At 36.4% G+C, this 26,372-nt stretch overlaps 1 protein-coding gene across 4 annotated transcripts in view; it reads right to left on the reverse strand.

Annotated features, from left to right (window-relative positions):
- Nucleotides 1-1,567: 1,567 nt before the first annotated feature.
- The window catches only part of LOC138691879 (zinc finger protein ZFP2-like), a 59,034-nt gene continuing 34,229 nt past the window's right edge, over nucleotides 1,568-26,372 (reverse strand). For 2 of the 4 annotated variants that reach the window (XM_069814448.1, XM_069814445.1), the window contains exons 2-5: nucleotides 18,896-19,153; nucleotides 10,218-10,361; nucleotides 8,069-8,154; nucleotides 1,568-2,865 (exon numbers count right to left, since the gene is read on the reverse strand). In XM_069814448.1, the coding sequence (XP_069670549.1) occupies nucleotides 1,602-2,865; nucleotides 8,069-8,154; nucleotides 10,218-10,361; nucleotides 18,896-19,063 (1,662 nt within the window). In that variant the 5' untranslated portion in view covers nucleotides 19,064-19,153 and the 3' untranslated portion in view covers nucleotides 1,568-1,601. Of the gene's footprint in view, nucleotides 2,866-8,068; nucleotides 8,155-10,217; nucleotides 10,362-18,895; nucleotides 19,154-23,977; nucleotides 24,153-26,372 lie in introns of those variants that run through there. The other 2 variants (XM_069814447.1, XM_069814446.1) reach the window with 2 other exon arrangements.

Raw genomic sequence — 26,372 nt, forward strand, 5'->3', positions numbered from 1 at the left:
GATTCCCTACGTATGTCACGGTGTCTGCAACTGAGAACGAATCTGCTGCAAACTTATTCCCGAATGCGGTCTTAAGAAGTTTCCTACTGCAATAAGAGACTGAGGAAGACATGCTTTACTGTTCATTAGAAAAGGTAGAAGAGGACCGAGTAAAGAAAAGAGTAGGGAGAAATATTTTCGCACATAATTATGAAAATACGTAAATGTTAAACAAAAATGAAACTCAATGCCAGAAATAAAAGAAAGAAAAAACCTAGGAATCTTCCAAACTGTTACTAAAGTGTTGGCAAGCTTATTTGACAACTGTTTTAAAAAAAACTCGTAGCCTATACAAAGATATTAATGAATTTTGCAGTTGAATCGATTTATTGTGAAACAACACGTCAGGTTTTGGTCGAAATTGGGTTATTGTCACTAGCGTTTTCCTTGAGTAGCGACCTATAAGTTTGAGTAGTAAGTACACCATGTCTGTGGTAACCCTAATGCTGTGGTAATATTGCGTAACATTCAATGTTTAGAGAAAGTGCACATCTCAGAGGAGTATAATCATTTGTATGATATTTACTATACGGTTACTGAAGATGATGTAGTTGCGGAGAATGACGTATCAGGCGAGATTAAACACAAAACAATAAGCATTTAAAATCCTTGTGCTCTAGTAATAATTCTTTTTTCTCCCGAAACTGCACGCCAGCAGCAGATGAAAGCTATTAATTTTCCTAGTACTTTCGACTAGTGAATGGATATCTAGCCTGAAAATGACAGCAAATTTAGCAGCTGTTTGTTCCGTTCCCGGCAGATCTCTCGACGGTACCCGGTGCAGACATGGCTGACCGGAGATTGAAACTTTAGCACACGTCTTGGGATTCTGTGAACAGGGATTGCTCTTGAGGAACTCTAGACATCATCTTGTAAGATCCAAAATTGCTGCCGCATTAAGAAATAAGGGCTGGATAGTAGAAGAAGAAATCTCCTGCCTAGCTGAAAATGGGTCAACGAGACGAGTAGATATTTTAGCGTACAACGCCGACACTAAACAGGGCATCGTTGTGGACCCCACGATACGTTTTTAAGTAGAATGTCATCAGTCAGCCGATGTCCACCTTGAGAAGAAGTCGATCTATGAGCCTACAGTCAACTATTTCAAGCTGAAATATGCCTTAATTCACGTTGAGGTATTCGGCTTGCTCATAGGTGCTCGAGGGACTATACCAGCTTTTTTTCGAAGAATTTCGACGGCAGTTTGCTCTACCAACATCTCTGAGGGATGACATCGTGATAATTGTGTTAAAAAAATCCTGCCAAATCCTAATTAATCACATGGTGCCACATTAATAGCAATTGTAATGTTTCACGCCCTTTTCTTTGTTTCCCTTTTTTAAAATTTAATATCCATGTTTACATATGTATAATAATTTTTTTGAGGATATACGAGTCCATAAGGGCTACCCTCAATGGGGGACAGTTTAGTATTATTATATGTACAACATACTTAATTCATATTTCATTTCAAATCATTTATAAGAAGTTTTACCTGTTTATGTCAAAACCAGTTGTTGTTTATGTGTGTTGTTTTAAAAAAAAATCTAAACTATAAGCGTTTACTTGTTCTCGTGGATGCGCACGTGTCTTTTCAGACTAGCGGCATGCGGGAAACATTTCCCACAGACGTCGCATTTGAAAGGCTTGTCGCCCGTATGTTGGCGCGCATGATAATTCAAATTCCCGGAATCCGTGTAAGACTTGCCGCAGATATTACATTTGAACGGCTTGTCCCCGGTGTGCAAGCGCGCGTGAATCTGGAGTCTCACCGCACGCGAAAAACATTTCCCGCAAACATCGCATTGGAAAGGCTTCTCGCCCGTGTGCTCGCGTACGTGGATGTTGAAACTCGCCAAATACGAGAAAGATTTCCCGCACACGTCACATTTGAAAGGTTTTTCGCCTGTGTGTTGGAGGGCATGGATCTTCAGACTTTTCGACTCCGTGTAGCACCTGCCGCATACATCGCATTTGAAAGGTTTATCGCCCGTGTGCAGCAGAGAATGCTTGTTGAGCCTAGCGGCGCGGGAAAAAGACTTGCCGCACACATCGCATTTGAAAGGTTTTTCGCCCGTGTGTTGCCGGGCGTGAATTATGAGGCTTCCGGAACTGGAGAAGCATTTCCCGCAAACGTCGCATTTGAAAGGCCTCTCGCCGGTGTGTTTGCGTATGTGAATCACTAGACTGCTGGCACTGGAGAAGCATTTCCCGCACTCTTCGCATTTCGATTTCGGTCCGCTCCTTTGGGGTGGGGCGACATCGGCCTTCCCGTCGCCGAGGGGGTCGGTCTTGTGTTCCGCGTGGACGCGCACGTGCTTCTGCAGGCTCTCGGAGTGCTTGTAGCACTTCCCGCAGACGTCGCACTTGAAGAACATGTCGCCCGTGTGGAGGCGCACGTGTCTCTTCAGGCTCCCCGACTGCGAGAAACACATCCCGCATTCTTGACACTTGAAGGGCTTCTCCCCCGTGTGGCGGCGCTTGTGAACCTTAAGGCTCTTGGAATTGGACAAGCACTTGCCGCAGTCCGTGCACTTGAAGACGACCTCGTCCCTGTGGTCCCGGCCGTGAATCTTGAGGTGCACCTTGCTGGGAAAGCATTTGTCGCAAACGTGGCATTTGAAACGACTGTCGGGCGTGGGTGGCGCCACTTGGCTGCTGTAGCCGTCCGATTCCGGGAAGCACTTGCCGAACACGTCGTAATCGAAATCCTCCTCGTGTGTAAGCGAGCAGGCGTGACTTCTGAGGTCTTCCACGCACACGAAACTCCTGGCACACACGTTGCACTTGTGAACGCTTCCTCCGTTGCCATGGCTGATATCAGCGCTGCAACCAAGACAGACAGCAGGTCAGCTCGACTTATTTCCATATCAAATTACACTTTATTAACATCTACTGCTAAGTTTTATCCTTCTGTCTGCTATAGATTGCATAGGCATCTTCCTAACGGACATCCTCCGGCTTGTAATATTACCAAAATAAATTTATGTATTTTTCAGTGTGTATAAAATAACAGAAGTATCGTATTTGATCGCATATAAGACGCACCCTTTTTTGTACACATATTTTATCTCTTAATAAATTTACTGTGATTCAAACAAAAATTAATAAACAGGTGTAACTGGGTTTTATGCTGCCAGATCATCATAGCTAAGTCAACCGCATTTCATCATAAAACCCAGTCTCAAAAATCGTCTCAATGTAAATGTCAACACAGATAACCAGTACACACGATCTTCAATATTGATTTCACCATAACAAGTAATGAGAGGGATGAAATGTTTGTATCAAGCTCACAGTTTTATGATGTTATAATTTAAACACAACACAACAGTGCAGCCACAATTTTATATTATTATTATGTATTAAATTTTCATATCTGTACATTTATTTTAGATTGTTAATTACCATTAGTCAATTTTAAATACTTATTATTTTCATTATTAAAAAGGTTGTGATTAATCATTCATTTCACAATATGAGACAAGATGTACAAGATATTGTATGTAAAAAAGCCTGATGCCCGAAGGGCCAAAACGTTTGCTTAATTTTTAATTTTATTATATTTGTATAGTACACAATGATCACTTACAAGGGTAAGTGTCATTGACTTTTATATTTGTGATATGTCAATTAGACTGGATTAATAAAACAATATTATATTATATTAGGACATTCCCCTCTTTGTAATATAACTAAAATAAATTTATGTATTTTTTATCGTGTATAAAATAACTTTAGTATTGTGTTTGATCGCTTATAAGACGCACCCCCTTTTTGGTACACATATTTCACGAAAACCACTTTCTCGCTTAATAAATTTACTGTAATATAAACAAAAAGTAATAAACAGGTGTACTTTCAAGAAATACAACACCTGACTAGGAAGGAGTACCACAATGCATTTCGCAGTGATTATGTTTACTATGAGTTGTTCTCCCTGATTCCGCCAAGTTTCTATATTTTCTCAGTTGGGGTGGCCCAAAATGTCTTTCTGCAGCCCTGTTACAATGTTACTTAGCATACCCAATCACAATACTGTCGCAATGTCGACATTTCTGCAGTCATAATTTAAAAAGATATGAAAGACGATTACTTACTTACTTACAAATGGCTTTTAAGGAACCCGAAGGTTCATTGCCGCCCTCACATAAGCCCGCCATCGGTCCCTATCCTGTGCAAGATTAAGCCAGTCTCTATCATCATACCCCACCTCCCTCAAATCCATTTTAATATTATCCTCCCATCTACGTCTCGGCCTCCCTAAAGGTCTTTTTCCCTCCGGTCTCCCAACTAACACTCTATATGCATTTCTGGATTCGCCCATACGTGCTACATGCCCTGCCCATCTCAAACGTCTGGATTTCAAGTTCCTAATTATGTCAGGTGAAGAATACAATGCGTGCAGTCCTGTGTTGTGTAACTTTCTCTATTCTCCTGTAACTTCATCCCGCTTAGCCCCAAATATTTTCCTTAGCACCTTATTCTCAAACACCTTTAACCTATGTTCCTCTCTCAGAGTGAGAGTCCAAGTTTCACAGCCATATAGAAGAACCGGTAATATAACTGTTTTATAAATTCTAACTTTCAGATTTTTGGACAGCAGACTGGATGATAAGAGCTTCTCAACCGAATAATAACAGGCATTTCCCATATTTATTCTGCGTTTAATTTCCTCCCGAGTGTCATTTATATTTGTTACTGTTGCTCCAAGATATTTGAATTTTTCCACCTCTTCGAAGGATAAATCTCCAATATTTATATTTCCATTTCGTACAATATTCTGGTCACGAGACATAATCAAATACTTTGTCTTTTCGGGATTTACTTCTAAACCGATCGCTTTACTTGCTTCAAGTAAAATTTCCGCGTTTTTCCTAATCGTTTGTGGATTTTCTCCTAACATATTCACGTCATCCGCATAGACAAGAAGCTGATGTAACCCGTTCAATTCCAAACCCTGCCTGTAATCCTGAACTTTCCTAATGGCATATTCTAAAGCGAAGTTAAAAAGTAAAGGTGATAGTGCATCTCCCTGCTTTAGCCCGCAGTGAATTGGAAAAGGATAAGATAGAAACTGACCTATACGGACGATTAACAGCAGAAATTTATCAGCAATCACAACAATCGCGACAAAAATGGGGAAGTTTAAACAAACAGGATGTGATCATGAATAACAGCGGATGCCCACCCACTGAACTCTCTGTAACTGGAATGCTCTCAAGCACCACAAGGAATGGCTGTAGAGTTCAACTCGGAACAGAGAAAATTTTGAGAAATGGCAGTAATATCAGCAAATAAGTCACACTCTGTTTTCTGTTTTCCAAACCTATTTTCAGAGAAAAGAGAAGGGTGTCTTATACGCAGACAAATATGGTACATCTATTCCATTTATTTGTTACTGGAAATACAACAAACTAGTATATACGTCTATTATAAGCAATACAAAGTGTTTGTATTTCAAGTAATACTTAGACGCAGTGCAGCAATGCCCGCTCTTCCTATTGTTGCTTTCGTATATTTTTCGCAAAGTATGAAATTTATACATTTTACAGAGCTAATCTGTGTTAATAATGGAACTGAGACCTGTACGTGAAAACATGGGAAAAAATTATCATTATATTCGTTCATCATTACATTGCAACTGCACAATTCTTTTTAACTACTAGCAGGTACTGACTGTTCGTCATTCACGCATATGAAGCCCTGTTAACGGGCAATCATTGTCCAGGGTGCAACCTAGAAGGAACCGGAGCTCCCAGAAAAAACCCCTCTGTTGCCTGAACCACAGGGTCTCCCAGCATAAATGAGGACTAAACCAGAGATCGAACCTGGTCCACAGGATTATGAGTCCAGCACTCTCGCCACTGGATTGCTGTGGCAGTTATGAGCAAAAAGTTGCCACCACAATTTAATGCAAGTTTTACAGCATTCTAACGACTAATTTAGGAATATTTTAGGTTCCTCATTTTTCCACTACTGTTTTTACACACCAGGGGTTAATATTCTTCAATGTGCTTATAGTGCACATTTCTAAAATAGCTGTCCCAAAGCAGATGCATTGTACAGACTCTAAGAAATTAAGTGGGTTAAAACTTTATTACTATTATTATTATCTCTTTGTGTCCACACCTGTGGAGTAACAGTCAGCGCGTCTGACCGCGAAACCAGGTGGCCCAGGTTCGATTCCCAGTCGGGGCAAGTTACCTGGTTGAGGTTTTTGCGGGGTTTTCCCTCAATCCAAATCAAGCAAATGCTGGGTAACTTTCGGTGCTGGACCCCGGACTCATTTCACTGGCATTTTCACCTTCATTTCATTCGGACGCTAAATAACCTAGATGTTGATACAGCGTCATAAAATAAAAATAAAAATATCTCTTTGTGCGTTCAGATTCGTACCCAACTCCTCTTCTTTAAACTATGAACTGTCTAGTAAATATTTTAACTGTACCAGTCTGTATTCGAGACGTCAGGATATTGATTACACTTTCTTTAATAATGCTATTAACAGTGTCATTGATTGTGATTCTTTTATACATAACACCTACCTTAGAATTCCCGTGTAAGGTTTTCGTGGTGAAAGAATTTTCTTCACTAAATTATTTAAATCCCTTTCTCCAATAGCCAGGTGTATTAAAAGTGCTAATTTGCAAAATCAGATTTGATTTTACTTATGCATGATATATCCTTACTTGTTATTTAATATCTTTTATTATTTGTTAGATAATGCCATTTATTTGTTGTATTTGGTGAATGGTTAATGTTGACCATTATATTGATTGTATTTCATCTCACTGCCATTTCCTGTCATTCATTCTCATAATCATTTGTTGTTTTGTTTGTATCTTGTGCTAAACTGTAATTGGCTTTGTGCTGTTGTTTTCCACATTAATATTCGAAATAAATAAATATATTATTATTATTATTATTATTATTATTATTATTATTATTATTATATTTATGTTACAAATTCAAGTATCTGTTACACAAATTATTAATTTTGGACTCATTACAATCGCCAGTAAATGTGATTGCGAATGTTACAGGAATACAAGATCAAAAGGAATATAAGCAGTAGAAGGTTTCTACAAGGAAAACACGGGAATACAAGATGACCAAAGGAAATAAATGCAATAGCAGAAAGAAGGGAAAACATTTTATGTGATTAGTGAGGGGATAGACATTTGACAGTCCTTACTTGTTTCCTGGCTAATTCATTTGTCGTATTTAATTCATGTGTTTAGAAAAAAGCAAATTTCCGATTAAGATCTTGAAAATATATAACATGTTACTTTAAAGAAGTGTCTTAAAGATAGGAAGGGCTTCAGATACGTGTTCACATACTTACTTACTTATTGGCTTTTAAGGAACCCGGAGGTTCATTCCCGCCCTCACATAAGCCTGCCATTGGTCCCTATCCTGAGCAAGATTAATCCATTCTCTATCATCATATCCCACCTCCCTCAAATCCATTTTAATATTATCTTCCCATCTACGTCTCGGCCTCCCCAAAGGTCTTTTTCCCTCCGGCCTCCCAACTAACACTCTATATGCATTTCTGGATTCGTCCATACGTGCTACATGTCCTGCCCATCTCAAACGTCTGGATTTTATGTTCCTAATTATGTCAGGTGAAGTATACAATGCGTGCAGCTCTGTGTTGTGTAACTTTCTCCATTCTCCTGTAACTTCAGCCCTCTTAGACCCAAATATTTTCCTAAGAACCTTATTCTCAAACACCCTTAATCTCTGTTCCTCTCTCAAAGTGAGAGTCCCAGTTTCACTACCATACAGAACAAGCGGTAATATAATTGTTTTATAAATTCTAACTTTCAGACTTTTTGACAGCAGACTGGATGATAAAAACTTCTCAACCAAATAACAACACGCATTTCCCATATTTAGTCTGTCTTTAATTTCCTCCCAAGTGTCATTTATATTTGTTACTGTTGCTCCAAGATGAAAATTAATATCCTACATTTCTTTCATTCAAAAGAAAACCCAACTGAAGACCACACACTACACTCACCTTTTACCCAGAATCTCTTCTCCGTCAGCCCAGTCTTCCAGATTTGGCTCCTCCTTCACTGCATGCACTACGCATGATGCTTCCTGCTGACAACATTCAATACAAAACGTGTTTCAAACGAAGTAGTGGCTTTTCTATAGCATGCGACACTCAAACTTCCAACTTGCATTTTTTAAGTACTACGGTGCGAGAATCTGTGACAGGTTAGGTTAGTTAAAACTTTCTGTATACCTTGCATATATGAATATGTGGCAGGTCAGGTTAATTCAGGCTTTTGGCGTGCCTTGCATTTAGTAAGTGAAGTGAAATGTGCGTTTCAGGTTAAGTTTGAAGTGTTTTACCTCTTTATTTCACGTGTTAAATAATCACGTTTAGGTTACCCCCACCGAATCAATTCTTTCCAATTTTTAGTTATTTTCTAATATGATTTCAAATCAACTGACGTCCTGCATGAATTCTTCACTTTCCAAATTACCTTCCGTCAGAAAATTAGACAATTTTCCCAATTTCTTCATCAAAAAACGTTCAGTGTCGCGTGCTATAAAAACCCAGAATAGTTACTTGAAAGATAACTATTCAAACTAGCTGACTAAAATTTGATATTTATCCTTCGTGGTCCATAAGTCACCACACTGGCAAATGAGCCAAAGTTTTGTGGGTTCAAATCCTCTTTGGGGGATGGATTTTGACGTTGATAAAATTCGTAACATGGATTCCTTCGGGACAGAAGGAAAGCTGTGGGTTTCCATGGATTTTGCGTTGTAAATTAAAGATATATAAAAGAACCTTCTCACTGGAACCTTCTCACCTTCTCATACTCAATTTTATCCCCCATTTATCACCCACACTGTATTTTGACATGAATAACCTCTGAAGTTAAAAGTATTGTTCTATAAAACACTGCTGATGATATATCAACAAACACACAATTTGTTTCTCATAAATTACAAAGTACCATAGTTCTTCATCATCTGCCTTCCATTAAAGTGGGGGTTCCAACCCTTTGTCTCGTTCAGAGTGCCTCAACTCTATACAATTGCACTAATGCTTTCTCAGAATCTGGGATGGTCAGGTGTGCCGGTCATTTAACTTTGTTACCAATTGAAAGTACACTATTAGCGAGGGATCTGGGTCGGGTGTCGAAATACCATTGTGTGTGCTACACAAAAATATTTTTCTAGAAAATCTTAAGGAACAAGAAAAGCACAGATTGTGGCAGAGACGAATTGTATTAGCAAGCTATACAATAGAGTGGCAGTGGCAAGTCACTTTGAAGGCTGCATCCTGCCACTTCAACTGACCAGTTAAATTGTAACGACATTTTTGTGAATTTAACGCATTAATAAATAACGATTTTAAAATACATATTTCATTAATATTACGTATATCCCCGATATTTACTACATTTTTATGTATATATATATTTCGCACTTTGATATTACATAAAAAGTCTGATGTGACATATATGACCGACCTCAATGTCAACCAGTTGCAAAGATTACAACGTGTTCATAATTCTTGTGTTCGCTTCGTCGTGCTGACCACATTACCCCATCCTTCCAAACTCTAAACTGGCTACGGCTTAACAAACGTAGAAATTTTCATTCCCTTGTTCTCCTTTTCCAAGTCCTTCACACTTCTACACCTACCTACCTTGCCTCCCGTTTCAGTTACCTGTCATCATATCATAATCTCTTCACACGCACGCAAAATAGCCGCATACTAGCCATACCAACACATAAGACATCATCGTATTCATCATCATACACAATCTCGCTCTCGCGCTTGTGGAATATCCTACCCAGTGACATCAGAGACTGTCGGAATTTAGTAGCGTTCAAAAGCAAACTTATTAAGCATTTTCTTACTGCGTAGAGTAGGTTTAGTTTGTACTTAGTTAATTAAAAAAAAAAAATTTTCTCTCTTCTTAATTTTTACAATGAACTGTCTAGCTTTTATTAGTCTGTTAATCTTTTAGTACTTTGATTTTTATTGTATTTGTAAATTCAATATTAATTGTAATTATAATTGTAATTATATTCTTAATATTGTAGTTGTAATCCCCTGGTAGAGGGGAAGAGAAGGCATGTTCTGGGCCCAACCTCAGAGCCTAAACTGTCGATAAGATTCTGCAGAAAGGTCCACTCACCTCAGGCTCACACTTCACCACAGAAAATGAAGGTGAAGCTGGATTTTCTTCTTCACATTTAACCTCTGGCGTCATATCATAGCTTGGGTCCACACACTCCACCTTTATGTGAACCACATGTGGTCTCATTAAGTCCTCTTCCTCCTGAAAACATAACACCGTGAATTACCAGCCTACTTCCCGTTTTCCTTTCTTAGCTGGTTATTTAACGATGCTATATAACTATTACCTTATTTAGAGACGATGAAGCTGATGCTAGTGAGATGGTATTTGGAGAGATGAGGCCGAGGATTACCTGACATTCGCCTTAGCGTTTGGGGAAACCATCGGAAATATTCAACCAGCCAATCAGACTAAGCAGGAATCGAACCCTTGTCCGAGCATAGCTGTGGATCAGCGTGTTGACCAAGCTATAGTGAGGACCACGTAAGTGTAGTTCCTGAAAGTCTAACTTGGTGCCAACTAATACAAAAATCACAGACTTTCAATTCAAGTCACATATTTGTAAGGTGGTGGAAGAAAGATTACCTGTGACGAAATTGACACCTAATGAGCAGTCCACATGAGGTATGGCAAACTGCGTATCAGGCTGATGACAGATATATACAGAGCGTTTCAGAAGTGATAGTAAAAAGTGTATGGAGGAGAAATAAAATCGAAAAAAAAAAGTTCTAGTAAACGTGGGTCTGCAAATTAATTGTCTACGAGATAATGCCATTTTGTGCAGGTTAGGTCCGCTGAATACTAACTACTAATTCCAACAAAAGCCGCGGAAATTTTATTTAATTTGATAGCAAAATTAAAGATTATGGACACTTTCGATTACAATAGGTATAAATCTGTGGTTTGGTCCACAAATTTCGGAACATTGACAAGGTACAGCACAGTATGAACATGTTAACTGAAGAATTTTACAGCAGGTGTTCAAAATGCTGGCCATGCACTTGAATGCATCTGTCTAGCCTTCTCCGCAAAGACCCAAGAATGTGCTCGAGCAATCCTGGGTCATTCTTCATTTGCTGGAAGGCATCTACAATCCGATGTTGCAATTCTTCAGGTGTGGTGATGTCTCTTGTGTTAATTAAGTTTTTGCATAACTTCAGAGGCATCGATCGTAACACGCCTAATGCTGTAGAGATATTCACGGATGGCAGCAAGTATCAAGGGAAGGTTGGTGCCGCTGCAGTGATATACAAACAGGGCTCAGTAATATATAAAGTAAAGAGAAGATTACATGAAGCATGCTCCAACAATCAAGCTGAGCAGTTAGTGATATTAAGTGCATTACAGCTCATCAATAGTGAGCAGATTGAACTTGTGCAGAAGAATATAGCTATATTCACGGACAGCCAAGTAACACTGGCTCTTCTAAAAAACTCCTCAAACCATAATAATATAATCGAGATAATACGTGAAAACATCACAAGCCTAAATCATGTAGCAATAGAGGGCAATGAACTCGCAGATAAAACAGCAAAAGAGGCAGCAACAGAAGATGGCCTTGAAGTGGCATACAACAGGAAACCTAAGACCACAATTTTAACGGAAATAGAAGAAGGGTTCAACGAATGGGAGAACGACTGGAAAAACACACTTAAAGGAGCTATATGTAAGAAGTTCTTCCCGTCTGTACGTCAGAGGATGAAACAAAATATCACGCTGACAGCAGAAGTAACCGCCATGATCTCAGGCCATGGAAAAACCAAGGCATACCTGCACCGTTTCGACTCAACGTGTTCATGCCTTCAAGATGCACAAACAGTAGATCACCTGATATACTCGTGTGTCAAATTGAATAAACAAAGAGATATACTGAAGAAGGAAATGTATAGATATCAAGATAGATGGCCAGTGTCACATGAGAAACTATTATTAAAACATTGTAAAGAATTCAGAAACTTTGTTCAGTCAATAGATTTCACATCACTGTAAATATTGTAAATAGTGAAAAAAACTACTCTACTTAAAATTAGTATTAGTATTAGTATTCAGTAGTAGTAGTAGTTAGATATGTTAAAATAATTATAAGCAATTCAAGACCTTCATTAAGCCAATAGACTTCACGGCAGTGTATTATATTGTAAATAGTGAAAATACTACTCCAGTTAAAATAGTATTAGTATTAATAATTTTAAATAATCCATAAACTGTATTCAGTCAGCTGACTTCACATCCTTGTAAATATTGTAAACAGTTTACTATTAGTTTTTGTTTTAAGTTCAGACAGAATGTAAAAACAGTGTAGCAACAAATGTGTGTAGTATTGCATTACTGCAATGGAGCATACTGAATAAAAAGGGGAATTTAAAAAAAAAAACTCAGCGGCAAGCATCCAAAGGATTTAAATCCAGTGATCTAGGTGCAGATCCTCCTCTACCTATTCACAGTTCACCATATCGTCTGTTTGGATATCGTCCCGACTTAGAAGAAAATGGGGTGGGGAGAGTGCGGCTTCCGTACGAAGCATGAATGCTGCCGCTTTATCCAGGTGCTCGATTCACTGGCGCCCCCAAACAGCCAAAAAAAAAAAAAAAAAGAACCCCCCCCCCCCCCGCTATTATCTCGTAAACAGATAATTTGCAGACCCATATTTACTAGAACTTTCTTGTATCTCTTCTTTTTTACTTTTCATCCTTAAATTTCTTACCATCACTTTTGAAACACTCTACATGCATCAATTCCATGGTACAGCATGAAGATGCCACATGATACATTATGTGTGTTAGGGTTCGAATCCCATACCTATCTTCTTTTCTATTTTTTATTTTGTATGTAAGAAATATACATACGTACAGTACAGTATATACCATATATAGAGAACGAAACCCGAATATTATATCCTATATTATGCGCTCGGTCCCTACAGACGTAATTCACCACTTAATATCTTCGTCCATCCATTTAACATACCCTCTTTTGTAATCTGAAAATTCTTAAAATTAAAAGCATTTTAATTGTACCATAGTGGAAAAAAAGGTCGCCCGCACTGAAATCATCAAGACCTAACAACCTGTTCACATGAGTTACAGCAAAATGCACGTCAGATAACGTAAAGAGCGCCCGCATTGAGAAAATCAGCCTGGAGTTCTCAGTTTATCATTAACACCTGCAGCCTCCCTGTGGAGGGCATGTTTGAGTTCGTGTTTGGTGAATACAAAAAAATGGAATTCAGCCCTTATACCTGCAAGGCTCTGTGGAAAGTGTTTGGTTGTCTGATTGCCAGTATTACATTCCATGTCAGTGAAAACATTATTTATTGCTGCAAAATCGGATAGCTGCATAGGCGGAGTTATGGGGAGGGGGGCATGGGACGGCACTGCCACCCCGAACTTGTCTGACCACTTTTTTTTTTCTGTTATTGTATTGAATTCAAAAGATCTTTTTAAGTTTCTGTGCTTAAATTGATGAATTAATGTCTTCAGATCATGCGTCTGGACTATAATATTTATTTTAAATTTCTAAATGTATAAGAACTCCTATACCTCATTTGAGGAATGGAAGCACTGTAATGTTTCTTTTGTAACAGCCTGTACTCCTGTGTTACAACTCTGCAGGTTTTCAGGCCGCCACTTGGAGAAATATGAATAACATACTGCACAACAATGCAGAAAAAAGAAAAGTGATCCCAGTATAATGTGTAAACTTAAATATGAGATTAAATAAAATAATTAGAGTTTACATTTCATATGATATCTTCAGGAAGGTAAGCTTCACATAAAGTTTCTGTTAGCACTGTTACGTAGTTTTATTGATGCATACATGTGTTTCTGTACGAGAGAGAAAAGAGGAAGTTTGTTTTAAGTTATGCCCTATTATAATTTGTAGTAGACCTACAGACCAGAATATTGTACGAAATGGAAATACAAAAATTGGAGATTTATCCTTCGAAGAGGTGGAAAAATTCAAATATCTTGGAGCAACAGTAACAAATATAAATGACACTCGGGAGGAAATTAAACACAGAATAAATATGGGAAATGCCTGTTATTATTCGGTTGAGAAGCTTTTGTCATCCAGTCTGCTGTCAAAAAATCTGAAAGTTAGAATTTATAAAACAGTTATATTACCGGTTATTCTTAATGGTTGTGAAACTTGGACTCTCACTTTGAGAGAGGAATGGAGATTAAGGGTGTTTGAGAATAAGGTTCTTAGGAAAATATTTGGGGCTAAGAGGGATGAAGTTACAGGAGAATGGAGAAAGTTACACAACGCAGAACTGCACGCATTGTATTCTTCACCTGACATAATAAGGAACATTAAATCCAGACGCTTGAGATGGGCAGGGCATGTAGCACGTATGGGCGAATCCAGAAATGCATATAGAGTGTTGGTTGGGAGGCCGGCAGGAAAAAGACCTTTGGGGAGGCCGAGACGTAGATGGGAAGATAATATTAAAATGGATTTGAGGGAGGTGGGATATGATGCTAGAGACTGGATTAATCTTGCTCAGGATAGGGATCAATGGCGGGCTTATGTGAGGGCGGCAATGAACCTCCGGGTTCTTTAAATGCCAATAAGTATGTAAGTAAGTAAGTAAGTAGACCTACAGTTCAAGCTCTAAATAACTCAGTCTGAAAGATCAGGGATATGGATGTAACACTGTAAGAAACATGCCCCCTAAGAATATCTTTATTCAATAATCATATTCCGATATACTGTACCATGGTCAACCTATAATGGGGGAGGAGGTAAATGATGTCCTCCACAACCCCATTAGATTCTATGGTTTTGCTTTGCCTTCCCAAAGAAATAGTTCTCTCTCTGCCTATGGACAGCTGCAATAAATTGCCTTTGGTATTGATAACACATAAATTCCTCAAACCTCACTGTTTCAAGAATGTTAGAAGTATACACTGCGCCCCACAAGTCATGGTGGGGTTTCAGAGGGTTATATTTTTTGCATGAACAGAGGTACAAATGTAATACTGCTGTCAGATGAAAATAAAACTCTCAGAGTTTTTCGTCTATAAGTTATAGGTATTGAAGGAAACAAACAATGGTAACAAATAAAAAAAATGCAATAAATTTTTTGCCACAACTCATTATACAAGATAAATCTCCAAAGAAAAGTGGAATGTGTTTTGTGGCTGGCAAAATTTGAATCTGTGACTCACGTACGAGTGAATTTCATTGGGTATTTAACGAAGAATCACCACACGAGAATAACATTCGTCATTGGGTAGACAATTAAAACAGACTGGAAGTGTATCGGAGAAAAATAATACGGGAAGACCAACAACAAATGATGAAATGGTAGAAGCCAAAATCATAGTTAATTTCATTAAGCACATCCACAGCAAACTCATGTTTCGTAATAATCACCTGGATGAAGTGCATGTAACAACTGAAGTTTATAAGGAACAGATGAGGACGTTTCCTTAAAGCTCTACAAACTGGTATTTTCAGAAGTCCTAATTCTAGGATACATTTACGAACTGATTTCTTTGGACTCTTTAGAAATGCTCTTTGGATGGCTTCTATCATTTCACAGATTCAAATTTGCCAGCTGCAAAACACATTGCACTTTTCTTTGAACTTTCATATTGTATAATTAATTGTAACAATGAAAGTTATTGCATTTGTTCGATTGTAACTGTCTTTTGTTTCCTTCAGTGCCTCAAACTTACAGACGAAAAACTTTGAGAGTTTTATTTTCATCTGGCACCAATATTACATTTCTAGCTCTATTCATTCAAAAAACATAACCCTCTGAAACCCACCACGACTTTTGGGACGCAGTTTATAATGCGATTACGAAACCCAAGCACAAACAACTGTTGATGAACTGAAGTCTACAAACTAATGAACCACATCACAAGACTTTGCTGTGTTCGACAGCTGCTCCGCATGTCCCTAAAATGTATGTTTAAAGAATGTGGGTCTTGCATCACCTTAAATCAATTGATAATGTTTAAAGCAACATGAAACCCACCACAACAATGGATGCAAGCTTTTCTTATCCCTTCCATTTCAATATTTTAAGACGATGTGCTACTCAAATTTCTAAAAATTCACATTTTTTAGCTACAAAGTTGAATATGCCTATTAGCATCATAATCACACATTGCAAATTTCAATTTTATCTCATAAATAACAATAATCTTTATGTAAACGTATTTTGTTTCCTTTATTATTTTTAAATTTTCTTAGTGAAAATCCTGTTACTAAATAGTACATTATGCAACGAGCCTATAATGAAGGTAATTAAGAAGTGAGTATGGATATTTATGAAACGAGCGCAAGCGAGTTTCATAATTTTCATACAAGCGTCTTAATTACCATTATAGGCGAGTTTCATACGACTTTTTATGCTCGACCATATTTCTAACTTGATATTATTAATTTTTGAGCAATATCCCGTATGTTGTGAGATGTGCGCAGACGCGAAAGTATTGATTTTTTCCGAGGAACAGATGTCCACATTGACCTTGCTACGCCATAAGAACCTACAGAGATAACACTGACATTAAATTAGACATTGAAAAACGAGATGACAAATTGAATTTATTTGAATATTATTTACAATTAACGCTAATTATTATAGTAACAGAACATAACCTTCTGCGACAGTATTGGATTTCCAGCCTCCGTGACTTTTCGCTAATTCTCTTTCGATTGCATATCCGAGAATAATCGATACTTGCGGTTTTATAACGGGAGAAAGCTGACCTGTCATTGGCTGAACAGTTGTAACCTGAGTCGTCATTGGCTAAAAGACCTGACCTTTAATGAGTAGGTGTACTTTAATGACATGCATTAAAGGTCTGCTACCAGGTGTATAATTACTACATTTCGGCATGGTCGAGCATAAAAATAATTTTTTAATCTAATTTTACCTTAAAGGTAACACAGCATATTGTGCAGTGGAACAATAGTAATGTCAAATTCTAATTTGTTCATCTGTAGCAAGAAAAATATAATTTTCTCAATGATCAAACATTAATAAAATAAATAATACCGCTTTATATATAATTCTCTAGCAATAAAACTATGCTGAATACAGCCACTCAAACGCTCCATGTCACAACAGAGATGCTAATGAATAAGTACCGGAGTTTCATCACCAGCTTTAGCCACTGACAAATAAAATGAATACTTGTTGAAAACGCACAAGATTTCTTTCTTGAGATAATTAAATTTAAAGTTTTGGTTACACAAAACTAGTGCATTAACATGCCTCCTACCAAATTAAATAAAAGTATATTTATGATGACGACTGTGACAAAATTTTCACGAAAATGCTCCTCATGTGACTACATTTTTAGCGCAATATAAAAAAATATAGGTAAAATTCATCAAAATTCGATAATTTTCAGTAGTGCATCGCCTTAATTAGCGTCAATGTTGTGAACAATGCTTCTGACGCAGGAACGGTCAGCAGCTAATTCTTCGACTTAGAAAAATTCTACATGAGCAATTTTTTTGTCCGTCATAGTATGTAAAAATCAGTGGCGGCTCCTTCGTATTTCTGAAGAGGAGGAAAGAAGTTAACAGCATGAAATGACACCTTCCTGAATAAAACTTGCTACAAATTAGCCTACATGCACACATGTAAGACCAGGTAGTGTTGGGGTTGGCCTTCCCTTCTGTATAGTAATAATCTGTTCTTGTAAACTGAGTTTCCTAAATTTTACAAAATATAATATGTTTTCACTTCCATTCATTATTGAATAATTGCACAAATTAACAATTACAAGGAAATTCACAACCTCGTAGCATTTTTCGATCACACTACAGCATCACACGTGTTGGAAGAGACCAGCTACTAACACGTAATCGGAACCGTTTTACGGAAATGGGAATGAGAAATAATCTGAGGAAAGCGAGAACACTGCACCCATCCACGTGGTCTGTGTTGCCACATGTACATTTTATAAGATCAGTATCACATGCTTTTGAAGAATGTCAGGTCTTGTGGCTGTTGCCCTGTCTAGTAGACAATGAATGGAAGTGAATTTCAGTGGCCAAAAGACCTGCGATACTAACATAGAACTAGCTACTTCCTCTTTGTTTTATATAAACCCAACTTTAACTTCCAAATATCCTTGAAAGATTCTAACCATGAATAGTAGCCTATATAAAGTGCAATGAATAATATTTATTTATAATTTTAAAAAAAGTTTATATGGTGTCTTTCATAGCTTTGCGTTAAAACTGTTTTTATTGTGTCTCCTCCTAGATGTGTTATAGTCTGATTGAATGCAAAATTGTTAGATGGCAGCGGTAGCAAGCTTGCTGCACGACCAGTCAGTTTCTATATTTCCCGCCCATGCGCTGATTCAGAGGAGAATCTCCTCCCTATCCGTTCATTCACTTGCTTTAAAACTCTGCTTATTTCTCTGGCCGCTAGCGCGCTGTTGTCTATGTGTGTTAACTGCAGTAAAGGAGGAATGGATTGACTTTCCTCTATACAAACAATCTCGCATCTTTTTCTCAGATTTCTAGCAACACATGAGCGTGCGTCGTTTAAAACTCGATCAACCGAGGTTTTCTTATAGCTGAGAACTTAAAAATTAGCGGATCTTCCTCGAATTTCAAGGCATATATTTTATTTGGTACTTACTTTCAAAAGGAAAAAAAAAAAATGTGAAGAGGACGTTCCTCCCTTCCCCCCCCCCCCCCGAGGAACCGCCACTGGTAAGAATACAAAAACTAGCCAATAGATTTCAGTAGTTTACCTCTGCACAATGCTTCTTCTCTTCTGCATCTGTATCATCACCCCTTTCCTGCGGCTCCTTCTTGTCCTCGCTGGCTTCGCGGTGGGGTTCCGGCACACACTCGCGTGCGTCGTCATTATCTTCTATTGCTAACGGGTCTTTGTCTGATTCTGTCTTCACGTCATCCATTTCTTCATAGGGCTGGGCAATGAAGTGCGTTGTGTCTGCATGTGTGTCATTTGACTGGTTCTCCTCGGGATCTATTTTCTTCTCATCAGACTGACAGAATTAAAACACAAATTTAGATCTATTTAAAGAATGTGAGTTCCTTGAAACACAAAATCAATTTTCTGGCAATCAGCCAGAAATTGTTGCTCCAGAAACTGCCTGATGTGAAATAAAGCATAATAAATTTAGAAATAACGATTGCAAAACACACCGAATCTACAAATTGAAACTGGCATAAGCAAACAAAACGTAACCTGAATCAGAAATCACATTAACACTAAAAATAGTCTGGATTCATTAGATTAGTTTTGAATTTGTTGATTTTTTTCTCTCACTGCTTTTAGTTTCTTTACATGATATGTGTCTGCATGTGTGTCATTTGACTGGTTCTCCTCGGGATCTATTTTCTTCTCGTCAGACTGACAGAATTAGAAACACAAATTTAAATCTATTTAAAGAATGTTAGTTCCTTGAAACACAAAATCAATTTTCTGGCAATCAGCCAGAAATTGTTGCTCCAGGAAACTGCCTGATGTGAAATAAAGCATAATAAATTTAGAAATAACGATTGCAAAACACACCGAATCTACAAATTGAAACTGGCATAAGGAAACAAAACATAACCTGAATCAGAAATCACATTAACACTAAAAATAGTCTGGATTCATTAGATTAATTTTGAATTTGTTGATTTTTTCCTCACTGCTTTTAGTTTCTTTACATGATATTTGATACAAGTCAGTGCATTCTGATTGTCTTTCTCAGGCTACATTCAATTTTTTCGGGTGTGTTTATCAGTATGGAAAAAATCAAAATTAGTCTAAACCGACAATCACTTTAAAAACTCCTCACTAATATTAACAGCATCAAAATGACAATAGAAGAAAAAACACTGATTCAATATGAAAAACTTATCAGATTACCAGGAAACAATTGGCATTCATACAGTCCTCTCTGTAGATTGAAAACTCAAAAAAGTTTCATATCCATCGTTCAAGAATTAAAACAGAAAATCAATATCCCGAATTTAAAAGAAAACTGACAAATTAAACCAAACCCTTTAACTCTATTAAATATAGAATATAATCTAAATTTAACAGAAGAAATACTGAAATCAGAAGTAAACACTGATATAATGAAACAATTGTCTTTAGAGATAATATTAGGTACCCTCCACAAAACTGGCTTCATTTATACACCGACGGATCCTTGATCTCCCGGGAACAAGGTGCTGGTGCAGGTGTTACGTGCTGTCTCTTCTCACTTTATAGATCTCTTGGATATGGAACAACAAGTTTTGATGGTGAAATCATTGCAATAAGTGAAAGTCTCAGGAATCTTCTATGCCACATCAATAAATTTAAGAATGCAGTTATATTGTCAGACTCCAAAGCAGCTATTCTATCAATAGTCTCTAAACACACACCTTCATCTCAAACAGCAGAAATAACTAAAATGCTCTCTCAATATCACTCAATAAAAGAACTGTATTCCAATGGATACCATCCCACTGTGGAATCCTGGGAAACGAGAATGCGGATGCTTTAGCAAAGAAGGGCAGCACTGCTACTTACAGACCTGTTACTAAATCTACGTATTACTCTGTGAAGAGATTTATTAAAGCTACATACTTAGACTTCAACAAACAAAATTTGATAACACAATCACAAGGGAAAAAATGGAACTCTCTGCATCAAAATCCACAGTTAATTCCCGATTTACCACGAAAATCGTCTGTAGCTGCATTTAGATTGGCAACAGGCCATGATTGTTTGGCCAAACACCTGCATAGAATTGGAATATATCTGTCCCCTAACTGCCCAGTGTGCAACTCAAACCAAGAAATGGATTCGGAACACCTCAAAATCTGTGCTTCAGTGGCTAGTCATGATAATATCTTTGAAAAATATTGGAGTGCAAGAGGTCAAATGACTTTATTGTCAAACGCCTGGCATTAGAAAACAACACCAGCTTTAAAAACTAAATATTGCTCAAGAAATTCAAAATACTCCAAGGAAACTAACTTATTAAGAGTTATTTTGAATATGTAATTCTTGGTTTTCAGGCTGGTATTACTTTGCGTGATTTTTTGTTTATAGTCTGCTTTTGTTAGTTTTTATTTTATTCTGCTGTTCTACTGAATTCAGGCTACTTTCAATTTTAGGCAGGGCACAAATTGAACAACATCTCTTGGATACCGTAACTGCCAAAACATTATTTCTTTTGGCTTGACAGAAATACAATTTTTTCCGCTCGTAAACATTTGGGTAAAATTAAAACGTAATATGCAATGATGAATTATATGCACATAAAGGTACACGTGGGAGCACTTGAGTTACAAGCCAACATGTACAGCATTATTATTCAAGGTGACTAACTGTACATAAATGACGCCACAACTTTATAATGTGTAGTTATTTTGGATAAAATATAATCCAATTGAAACCGTCACAAATGGCCACTATTTCTTACTCCCTTACATACAGAGCTTCCTTAAGAAACTAGAAGTAGGCCTAAATAAATTTAAAAAGGCAAGTGATACAGCTGTACCACAGAAATTCTCGCGGCAGTTGTCTTGCTAATGAAATTGTGATAAGTGAATGGCACAAAATAGAGATGATGTGTTTCGTTCTGCATTAAAATTTGCTTTTTCCAGCAAACAATGAAGACACAAAAAACATTAAGTAACAACCATAAAGATCCAAGCTAATGTATACGCCTCAATAAACTGTTTTATGACAAATTTGGTCCACGGCAAAATAGTCACTTTTATTTCATTATTACTCGTGTATCAGTAACGAATACACTCGTATTTTATTCGCTGATATAATAATACTACCGGGGAAAACTATAAATAAATTTCTGACAAATAAGGTTTAGCACAAACCTCATTATACACCAGCTTCTTCACAGTTTGTAGGACAATAATTTTTTGTGACAACTCTGCTAAATTGTATGTGCATTTTCGAAGAATAAGTACAAAAAATAATCAAAAGATTTGAAAAGTATTCACTAATTCTGCGGTAAAGATCTTTGCGAAAGTATGAAAATATTAATTATGAATTTAAAAATGTCGAAGACTCGATGAAAAGCCAACTTACTGTATTTTAATATCCGCAAGAAACTCGCCCGAGTTAATGACATTCATTGACGACGAATAACAGCTCAGTCATCAACATCTACAAATCTCAGAAGATTCTATCTCACTAAATGCAAAAGCAAGACATTTACAAGACACTGTTCGACGACACTCTTTTGATCAATGACGTCAACTCCCTCATAAGGGACGAGGAATCTCGCTATTTGCAGAATGTCCAAAGTCAACTCCAAAAATCTCTCATGTACTCATGTACAAGTAGTTTACTATCCCCATGTACATTCCATTCTTTCATATGGTGTAATGCTTTGGAGCATGTCCTCTGAAGCTATAAAAATATTTAAACTTCAAAATAAAATAATAAAAATAATAAAACAAGTTCCTATATGCACTCCAGCAAAGAAATTTTTCAAGAATTAAATATTTTACCACTCCCCTGCATCTACATCCTAGAAACTGTTTGCTTTATACATAAGAATCTTAACTATTTTAAAAGGAACTCTGAAACTCACAACCATAACACAAGAACTGCCAACAATTTGCATATAAACTGTCATACTATTATCAAAAGTCTCAACAGTACTTCTCATACAGGTATCTTATTATATAACAAGATACCTGGGATATTAAACATTTAAATTATGAAGGTTTCAAAACCAGGGTAAAAACTATTTTGCTCCAGTCCATGCTGTTCAAAATCACTGATTTCTTGCATAAAAGCTAAAAAGCAAAATACCTACCTTCATTACTGTTGCATATATTTTTTTTCTCCAAACAGTATTGATAATAATGTAGGACTATCTTGTTTTTACCTAATCTCTGTTAATTTATTTATTTAATGTCTTGTAAACGGAAAATGTATTATATATCTTGTTATTTATTGTGACTTTTGGGAGTTTTACTATTCTTTGAAAACTTAAGAGTGTTAAAATTAAATTCATACTAGAAATCAATTAAATTCATACTAGAAATCTTATTTGTGTGTGTATGTGTGTGTATTTTTTGCGTTTGTATCTAATGACGAACCTATAATCTGTAACAGATTGTACAGGGAATGAATGAATGAATGAATACAATCGGATTGTTATTGGTCTATTATTTGGTGCACAAGGATCTCTAACATCAGAATTTACAGAGGCTACAAATTCTAAAAAAAATTATTTTAAATTTTGCAAATATCAATAAATATGTCATTCCAATTTCAGAAGATTCAGTTCAAATTTTTAATCACCATGTACGCTTTAAATATAATTAAAATAGTAAAAAATGTAATTTTACATATTCACTATGCAACTTATATAGAAATTTTGGTCTTTCGGATCTTTTGGTCACCCTGGTATGGGTCAGATGATGAGTTTTCAATATTTATTTTACTATTATTACTACATCAATATGACGCGTCAATATGATTGTAAGTTAGGCTTCAACATCTGGCATTCATAATCCAACCTAACTTCAATTAATCTATAAGCAAACATATCAATATAAATTGATCGAAAGCATCTAATCTGCCGGTGCTTTACATAATAATATACCAATTAACTAAGCTAACATATTAGTAAGTAAATCTACATAAAGAAAACCACTGCTAGTACTATAAAAAGAGAAGGAGTAAATGTAGAAATACGATGAAATGTGTATGGAACGTATTATTACGAAGAATTTGATTAATCTCAACAAATTCAATGAGCGAAAACCTTTTTCAAATAATTGCCATACAATGTATGTAAAAAACTTCCAATAGCATCATTAATAAGCCTTTTATTATATTCACCTACCTCCGACACAGCCTCCATGATTTCTGATGGAATTAAAATTGGAACAAAGGGATCAGTTCACAGTATACTGTGATCATTTAGAATGTTAAATTCTCCCCAGATATGGTAAAAATTTTGCTTTGTGCAGGGACACCAACATTTGCAAATAGCACCAGGGCCTCCTATATTACCGGACCTGACACTGGCATCCAAGATGGCGGCCGGAAGAGGGATTTCGTAGATTGCAATGAGTTAAAATAAATACGGCATCGATGAGATTATTTTAACAAAATTCTCAATGAAACAATAAATAATAAAGTTCCTTACGTACATAAATGAACATATAGTACATTCAGTAACATAAAAATATGCCTACATATATCATATACACCAAAAATACAAGAAAACTACTGATTATAAAAGCTTCAATATGTTATTATATTAGGCCTAGGACTATATGTTTCTATATACGAATATTGGCAATTGCCCAATTAACTCTTGTAAAATTCAGATTTGTAAGGAAATAGAAGGCAGTAATTAATACAATACTGAATAGCTACTACTTCAGGATTTAGGAAATCTTACCTGGATTATACAAATGGATTTCATCAGCAACTGGAAATTATATAATATGGACTCCTGTCTTCCTAGTCGCTAAACTTTGTCACTGTATTCACTGAGATTAGTTGAAAATAAAACTAGCTATTCACTAGGTTCAGTTTAACACTGTGCCCACTGATGTTGATTCAGAATGAAATGGCACTATTCACTGTAATTTCTCACTGCATCCACTAATGTTGATTCAGAATGAAAAGACACTGTTCACTATAGCTTAATCACTGTAATAACCACTTATACATACACAAGGGATTAGGCTGTACAACTAAAAACGATGAAGAATTCACAGCTTGGAGACCACAGCAGCCTATTTTTTGAACTTGGAACACTTTCGGTGGATTTTATTTTTGTCTTTCAATGCCTGCTTTTCATTTTGGACCTTGCAGTAATCTATACTAATAATAAATCTGTAGTCGAAAATTTTCTGGTAATTTTCGATTTTCTAAAAATAATTGGACCTAACATATATAATTAACCACCCTGAAACCGAAAATCGCTTTTTTGAAATTTTTGTTTGTATGTCTGTCTGTCTGGATGTTTGTTAACTTTTCACGCGATAATGGCTGAACGGATTTCGATGAAAATTAGATGTAAATTAAGTTCGTTGTAACTTAGATTTCAGGCTAATATGTCATTCAAAATACGTTATTTAAAAGGGGGGGTTATAAGGGGGCCGGAATTAAATAAATCGAAATATCTCGCTTATTATTGAGTTTTGCGAAAAATGTTACATAACAAAAGTTTCTTTAAAAATCATTTCTGATAAGTTTTACTCTTTGAGAAATTTTGATAGGACTGATATTTAATGAGATAAATGAGTTTTAAAATTAAAATAACTGCCATCTAAGGCGGTGTGATGAAATAAAAAACAAATGACTTCGTCTGTAAGGGGCCTTGGACAACAACAATCGAAACATAGCCTACAGACAATGTTTCTGTGTTTGTATGAAGTACTATCGGAAGCTAAATTAACCGATTTGTATAATTAATTATTATTTCACCATTTGAAAGTGTAGTTGCACCAGATGGACATAATGCTATAATGTTATTACAGTAACTTGTGAGTGAATCGAGGACAGGTAAGATTAAAATAGCTTCTTATGCATAGAAAACTTGATAGGCTATTCTGTATATTCGTTTCCTGTATTTCTTAAAATAATGTTTATGTAAGTTACACATTCATTTTAATCTCAGAGAATTAACGAACAACGAGAGTGTATTGATTTAGTATGCAGTAATAGTATGTTAGCTTAGCATTCCATTATTTTGTAATCCAAATTTTAACTATGCTCAATTGAATCGTGTTTTTATTTATTTATATTTTTTTTATTTTAGAGGCTTATTTTACGACGTCTCCAGGTATCGATTAAATTCCAGCAGAATTAATACAAAAGGGTGGAAGCGCATTATCTAAAGAAATTTATAAGCTTGTACTTGCTATTTGGGAAAAGGAGATTGTACCAGAACAATGGAAGGAGTCCATAATCGTACCTATCTTTAAGAAGGGGGACAAGACTAACTGTAGTAACTTTCGAGGAATATCACTTTTGTTAACGTCGTACAAAATTTTGTCCAATATTCTTTTAAGAAGATTAACTCCATATGTAGATGAAATTATTGGGGATCATCAGTGTGGTTTTAGGCGTAATAGATCAACTATTGACCAGATGTTTTGTATTCGACAGATAATGGAGAAAAAATGGGAGTATAAGGGTACAGTGCATCAGTTATTCATAGATTTCAAAAAGGCATATGACTCAGTTAAGAGAGAAGTTTTATATGATATTCTTATTGAATT

Source organism: Periplaneta americana, chromosome 16 (genome assembly GCF_040183065.1).
Source record: "Periplaneta americana isolate PAMFEO1 chromosome 16, P.americana_PAMFEO1_priV1, whole genome shotgun sequence".
Taxonomy (NCBI): Eukaryota; Metazoa; Arthropoda; class Insecta; order Blattodea; family Blattidae; genus Periplaneta; species Periplaneta americana.